Source organism: Prosopis cineraria, unplaced genomic scaffold, assembly GCF_029017545.1.
Source record: "Prosopis cineraria cultivar Desert tree isolate PC_DT_omini unplaced genomic scaffold, ASM2901754v1 PC2, whole genome shotgun sequence".
Taxonomy (NCBI): Eukaryota; Viridiplantae; Streptophyta; class Magnoliopsida; order Fabales; family Fabaceae; genus Prosopis; species Prosopis cineraria.
In genome coordinates, this window is record NW_026555333.1 from 7915894 (window position 1) to 7923405 (window position 7512).

Sequence of the window (7512 nt, forward strand, 5' to 3'; positions counted from 1 at the left end):
ATTAATGTTTCATCAAGTGCTTTCCGTCAAGGATTATTTTCCCCCCCTAAATAACTAATGATAAAGATGAGAGAGTGTGTACGTGAAAGATTAAGATGATGGAATGCAAGAAGGCAGGCTTGTTCTGTGACGTAACATAATCAGCAAAAGAGGGTGAAGTTTGGAGCAGTGGAAGGACCAGACACAGCGTATAAAATGAAGTGAGAAATGTGATATTTATATTAGCCAGACTTGAACATATCACGACATGTAGTATACTCCCTCCCTGCTTTTACTTAAAATTATATGTGTGCGCGTATGAATTTTGGGAAAACATAATGATCAATTGCTTTGTTTTTAATTTTTGTAGTTGGGTTTTGTTTTTCCCGGTCCTTATAATTTCTACTGTCTAAAATAGTAGTCCCTCACTGTTAAATTTGTTAAATTTGCTGAGGTGTAATTAACATGGTTAAATATTATGTTGACCTGCAGTGATGAGTTGGAATAGAAATGAGGAGGAAAAAAGGAATGGGGATTTAATATTATTTATTGAACCTGAAACACAAGACACATTCGCCTAAACGGCAAAACTCGCCGGAACAGTGAATGACTTGATGAGGAACAAAATAGCGATGCGATTTGAAAAGCTGTCAAGTAGTGCTATTGTTAAATGGAAAAAAGAGAGAAAAAGAAACCACATCTGCCTTTCTTGTCCCTCCATCGTCGTCGAAGAAGGTTCTTGTTCTCAGCCAAGTTTAATCAAACAAATCTGGAAAGAAGCAGATATGGAAGCAGCCTCTCAGATGAGTGCTACTTCTTGTGCCCAGTGCCCAGATATCGGACGGCGGAGGGACTGGGTTCATCTAGATCTGCAAGATTGGACGGCGAAGGAAGTAGATCGGAGGGAGTCCACGGCAGTGGTTATGATATACAGGAGGGAGTAAATCGAAGGGAGCAACGAACAGAGATTTGATTGATGAGATCAAGAATATCATTTGAACTGTTAACCTTACTCATTCCAAACAGGATTTGAAAATAAATAAATTGAGTCATATGGGCCAACTCAACACAAATTTGATAAGGCAGCATCATATTTAATGGTGTTAATTACACCTCAGCAAATTTAACACTGTTAAGGACATGAGGGATTAACATTTTAGACAGCAAAAACTATAAGGATTGGGAACAATGAAAACAAACCATAAAGATTAAAAGCAAAGCGTCATGCAATTATAGGACTAATCATTATGGTTTTTTATAATTTTTTATGTTTTAAAATGCAAGTGAGTTTTTTTTTTTCCTTTCCAAATATCAAAATTATTACAAATACAAATTAGTCAAAGATGTCATATAACTTTTAAAGGATTAGATGACAAACTAACTTTTAAGTTAAAAAATTAAGAGTGCCTGTAATTTGGAACTTATTTGTGATATAATATTTTTTTTATATTTTAAAATAGTACAATATTATCTTTATCATCAATAAATATTAACTTTACATTACATTATTTAAAAATGTTAAAAAAAATATTATATTAGAAATGAGTTTTAAAATTTTAAATACTCATAAATTTATACTCCCTCCATTTAAAAATAAGACATTTTTAATTAAATCTCATCTCAATAAAGTATTTATCTACTTTTTAATTAATTCTATTTTTTATATTTATTTCTATTAAATACCCTCCAATAAATATAAGATTATTATTAATAGGGACATTTAAAAAAATAATGATTATATTTTGAAAGATTAAAAATATTTTATATTTTTAATATTTAATTTTTTAATAAATATTTTATATTTTTAAATGGTGGGAGGAGTTTAAAGATAAATTTATCTTTAACCTACGTTGAAGTGAGGGGCAATGTTATATTAGGGGTGAGAGATATGACACATTAATAATTAACAACAACAACAATAATAGCGATGGCGATGATTGAGTTGTCATTACCTCCATAGTGGCATTCGACGTTTCTTTCACTCATTGGTCCCTCTTTCTTTCATCTTGACTTCCCTTTTATTACTCTATCGTCGCAGCCCCCTTCTTTTTAAAGCATTACATTTGCATGCCCACTTACTTCACTTTTTTTCTTTTTTAAAAAATTACTCGTTATTTTTATATATTTTATTAAAAAGAGTACACAGCCTGCTCATCATCCATTTTGTTGTTTTCGCAGTCCTCTCTTTCCAATGTTTGCAATCATATGCATTGTATTTCATGCTCTTCCCCTTACATTTATGGTTCACATTCATTTTACACCATTCCTATTGCATTTATATCTTACTATAAACAAATACATTGATAAATTTTAAACAAATAACATATCCATATTATAAATTTACAAAATACCTTCAATCAATACCGAGCATAACTTCAATTTTTATCCAAGATTTCATTCCCACGAGTTTGCACATTTGAAAATTGAAGGAACCTAAAACTAGCAAAACACGCATTCCACCTTTTAATAAAAAGCTAAAAACAAAATTTGGCCCTCCTTTCCCTTTCACGTCACTTTTACTTGAAGCTAATATAATAACAACTCATGCATGCATTTCCAGCTGACTCGGGTCTCCTTTACCTACTTGCATTGACAAATTCTATGAGAGTTTCAGGCAAAGGAAGATTGTCATTATTAGTCGTAGTGGAACAAGTCTACGGTCAACTTCTAAAATCAAGGACACACTACACTGCACAACCCTCGACTTTGATTATATGGCACTCTAAATGCTAACCAGATCGTGGAAATTCACAGCTTGGGACGCAGGATTCTGATTTCAAATGCCCGATTTCCACAATAGGACGTCAAGATCCTAATAGATTTGATGGAGACACATAAATGCACAATTTAAATCTAATCATTTTTAGATACATTCAGACGTTGCAATAAGGCAATTAGGAAAACTCAAGTTTTAATTGGATTTTTCAATATCAAACAAGTTTTAATTGAAAATACAGGGACCACGAATGATAATATCGGAGGTGTCCACAAATATTCCCCTGATTACGCTTGCAATAAGGCCTTCGAACCAGAACTAATGTAAATATGCCAAAATTAATTTCAATGTCTCTACTTGCCAATGCTGTCATGTTTTTGTCTTTTTTCTTTTTACTAATGCAAAAAAAAAAAAAAAAGAAGTCTCCGGAAGTCAAAATCCTAATCCCAACGACTGATGAGGCTCCGATTCCTGAATCGATGAATCTAATCAGCGCCCAAGGCACAAACCTTCCGTTTCTCGCCGGAGCGTGAATCACGCGCCAATCTCCTCAAATGTTTTTTGGGACCATGTTGGCAGGGGGAAAAAAAAAAAAGCAGCACGGCACGGCCATGTTCTCCTGTTTTTCAAAGAAGGCAAGGCGACTTAAAAAAATTATTTTCCAGCTAAAACCACAAAGAACGTCCATTCCTGTCTCACCTTGCACTATTGAATCAGCTTTCACAGTTCACAGTCCATACATAGTCATCGATTCTATTTCCTTCTCAATCCGCAGTAACATACACCCATCAAGGGAAAAGGTTTCGGCTTTTTTTCTCCCATATATCATTCCTCCACATCACGTTCCTTCTCTTCACTCTGTTCGAGATTTATTCTCAGACCTTGCGAATCCTTTCCTCAGTATCTCTTCTGTTTCAAAGATTCTGGGTTCTTGTTCAAGACCCAGAAAACCGTGAGTCTATTCTAGTCTAAATTGAAAGTTGTTCACGTCTTCGTCAACCGTTCGAGAAAATGACTGTAGAAACCAGAAAGGATGAACCCAGAGGACAATTTCCTGTAGGAATGCGTGTTCTTGCTGTTGACGACGACCCAACTTGTCTCTTGGTGTTGGAAACTCTCCTTCGGAGATGCCAATATCACGGTCTGCTTCCAATGCTTTTGATTGCTTTTTTTCTTGAGCTTAAGGATCTGCGTTTTCATATCTGCTTTGTTTTTCAAATTTTTGAGATTCCGTTAGCGTTTCTGTAAAAAAAAAAAAAAGGAATAAGAAAAAAAGAAAAAAGGAAAAAATCTATGCGTTCATTCGTTCACTTTGCATTTCGATACTGACACATCTGACAGAATGTTTCTGCTACTTTTCACTCGGACCATCCTTCTTCTCTTTCTTCAAATTTCATCTCTCGCTTATGTTTGATTGTATTTTCGAAGTTATTGGGTTCAATTGTAGGCTTTGTTCGTTAATTTCAAGTTCTCTCCCTCCCTCACTTTCAATAACTTCAATTCATTTCACTGTTTTTGGTAGCTTGTTCTTGCCTGGGTTTCAGTTATAAAATCTACTATAGATTGTCTGGATTTATTAAATTAAGGATCTAATAGCTTAAGAGTGACTTTTGGGATTGTGTTAAAGACGGGAATTTTTCTTGAGACATTGTGCAATTGCATTGTGTTTTGATATATGTTAAATATGCCATTTTGCTCTTTCGGGATGATATTTATTTTTCTTTTGGCTGGAAATTCTGCAGTAACAACTACCAACCAGGCAATAACAGCTTTGACGATGTTAAGAGAAAACAAGAATAAGTTTGACCTGGTTATCAGTGATGTTCATATGCCTGACATGGACGGATTCAAGCTTCTTGAGCTTGTCGGTCTTGAAATGGACCTACCTGTCATAAGTAAGTTTAGTTATACACTTTTATCTCCGTCCTTTTCATTTTCAACACTTTTTTCTCATTATTATATATTATGTCAGTTATTGGCGAATTCTGGAAATTGGGATTTCTATATTTTGAGTTTTCTAGTATTACTAATGTACGGTCTTGACTTTATAAAGTAAAACGTGTGATTACAGTGTTGTCTGCAAATGGCGACACCAAGCTGGTGATGAAGGGGATTACGCATGGTGCTTGTGATTATCTTCTGAAACCTGTTCGAATTGAGGAGCTAAAGAACATTTGGCAGCATGTAATAAGGAGGAAGAGATTTGACTCAAAGGAGAAAAACAACACTTGTAATCAAGACAAGACTCATTCTGGTGCTACCAACAACGGATTAGGTTCAGCAGGAGCTGGGAATACTGATCAAAATGGAAAGCTCACCAAGAAGAGGAAGGATCAAGATGATGAAGATGATGATGAGCATGAGCATGGTCATGACAGCGATGATCCTTCAACACAGAAGAAGCCTCGCGTTGTTTGGTCTGTTGAGCTCCACCGAAAGTTTGTTGCTGCTGTTAATCAATTAGGCATTGACAGTATGTCCTTCAATCTTTCATCAACATCATTTTTTTCATCTTAATCTTCAATTGACAAGCTTTTTATGAACAATCTTATGAATAATCTTGGTGGCAGAGGCCGTGCCTAAAAAAATTCTGGATTTGATGAATGTTGAGAAACTCACAAGGGAGAACGTGGCAAGCCATCTTCAGGCAATTTTTGAACACTTTCTGGTTTAGTTCAATTTATACGTGATAAATGTTTTCTTTAATTTGAGGGAGACTTGCTAGTTTTTGTGATGATGGCTGCAGAAATATAGGCTGTATCTGAAGAGAATTAGCTGTGTGGCGAACCAGCAGGCTAATATGGTGGCAGCCTTAGGCAGCGCTGATGCATCCTATTTGAGAGTGGGATCTCTGGGTGGGATTAAGCATCTTCAGCCATTGGGTGCTTCTGGACAGTTTCAGAACAATGTTTATCGATCCCTCCCATATAGTGGGATGATTGGAAGGCTGAATACTCCTGCTGGTCTTGGTGTTCATGGGTTGCCTTCATCAGGAATTCTTCAGATGGGTCATGCGCGGAATTTAAACAACAGCAGCTCCATGAATGATCCTCTCAAGTTCCAGCCATCCATGGCTCATGTCAATCAGAATCAGAATGGCGGTTCACTTCAGGGCATGCCAGTGTCTGTAGGTCTTGACCAATTACAACCCAATAAGGTTGTCAGTTCTGTTCAAGGTCCTGCCACTGGTTTTGATGATAAAACAATGTCTCTCATCTCAAACAAGTTGCCTGATCCAAGAGCAAGAGTAAGCTCTAGTTGCTCTGCACCTCCACTTGTGGGTATCACAACCAATTGCTTGTTGTTAGAACCAAATTCTCAAGACACGCAATGTGGGAGAGGGTATGAGAATCTTGCTTCAGTAGCCTCTCAACATTCAGAATTTTCTTTGCCTTTGATGGATGACCATAATGGTAGGTGTAGTGATAATTGGCCAAGTGCTGTGCAGTCATCTGGGATGCCCACTAATTCTTGCCCAACAAATGATTGTCATCATGGAGGGAATCCAAGTGGTGCTTCTTCCATCACTTCACTATCCACTCGGTCCCACGGTTCATTGGCAGATATGCAATCCCATGGACCCATTTTTACTAATAACAACACACCAAATGTGGCATATCAAGGGTGGGATGAGCATTCATTGGACTCTCTGATTCCTATAAATGGTGCTGTTGGTGCATCAGGGTTCCACAGAAACTTGGACTATAGTTTTGAAAATCCCTTGGAAATGAAGCACGAGGGGATCACAAAATCGGCCGAAAATCCGTCACTGAAACCAAATCAAGGATATATCATGGACCCCCATAAGGCGCAACAGAGTCGCACCTCTAATAATCTGGGTTCATTGGAGGACTTGGTCAGTGCAATGATGAAACAGGTAACAACATTTGATTTAAGTAATATGATTTTGCAATGCTATTATATAATGCTATGGCGATATACCTGAACTGAAGGGATGATCTGTGTGCAAATGATGCTTTAAATGTTCATTTTGTACACCATGATTGTGTGATGCAGGAGCAAGACTTCATATGTGATGATTTCACTGGCGGAACGTGTCTGTGATGGAGCAAAGTTTGGCAGTATAAGCATCGTGCTTGTTGAGTTTTGTAGGGTGAAGTTCAAATCAGCGTTTCCTTTGTTTCTACTTTCGTCTCAGAAAGGTCCTTTTTCACTTATGTGTAGCTCTCTTTAGATTATTACTTCCGGATGGTATTTTCGTTTTATGGAAACGCATAGTTGGCTATGGGCCCCACAATCCACTCTGGTGTTAATCATGTCGTTTGCGGAGACAAGCTTTGATAGTAAATTTTTGCAAGGGATCCATAAATAAGATGATTAAGCTGAATTAAAAAATGGGAATGAAGGTGTAGTCCTATTGTAGGGCATTTCTGTACCTGTATGTAAGATGTTCCAAGGAGCCTTGTGCATCAGAAATAAAGATATTGTAATGTATTCACTATCATTAGTTCTCTTTTCATTCAATTTTCCTGCGATTTAGACAAAGTGAGAAATTTTCCCTCTTATCGGGAAAAAGAGTCCGAAATCAAGACATAAAAATTATAAAATAATAATTATTTGCCTTTTGAAAATTTACATTATTTTGCTTTTTGGGTATTAAGATGAATTAGGGTCCTCAAAGGGAGAATTTCTCGTGCTCGTCAAGTGTTCTTTCACTCGTTTAAATCATGAAATCTTGAAACTGATCTCATGACACCACCTTTTCCCTTTGTTCTGCCTTAATCCATGGCCAAATTCAGTTTAAGTGCTGATACTCAATTCAAACAAGCTACTCACGCTCCATAAATTAATGGCCA

At 36.6% G+C, this 7512-nt stretch overlaps 1 protein-coding gene across 1 annotated transcript; it reads left to right on the top strand.

The window, feature by feature from the left end:
* The first annotated feature begins 3260 nt into the window (after window positions 1-3260).
* LOC129303182 (two-component response regulator ARR12) lies at window positions 3261-7180 on the top strand. Its single transcript, XM_054942302.1, has 6 exons — window positions 3261-3836; window positions 4438-4590; window positions 4767-5168; window positions 5266-5342; window positions 5442-6572; window positions 6713-7180. The coding sequence occupies exons 1-6, from the start codon at window positions 3707-3709 to the stop codon at window positions 6758-6760; spliced, it is 1941 nt and encodes a 646-aa protein (XP_054798277.1). The 5' UTR covers window positions 3261-3706; the 3' UTR covers window positions 6761-7180.
* The last annotated feature ends 332 nt before the right edge of the window (window positions 7181-7512 follow it).

Bases quoted from the DNA above. Each gene is read 5' to 3' on its own strand.
- LOC129303182 (XM_054942302.1), top strand. From the start codon at position 3,707: ATGACTGTAGAAACCAGAAAGGATGAACCCAGAGGACAATTTCCTGTA. The intron at 5,169-5,265 runs GTATGTCCTTCA...TCTTGGTGGCAG, and splicing joins TAATCAATTAGGCATTGACA to AGGCCGTGCCTAAAAAAATT. The intron at 5,343-5,441 runs GCAATTTTTGAA...TGATGGCTGCAG, and splicing joins ACGTGGCAAGCCATCTTCAG to AAATATAGGCTGTATCTGAA.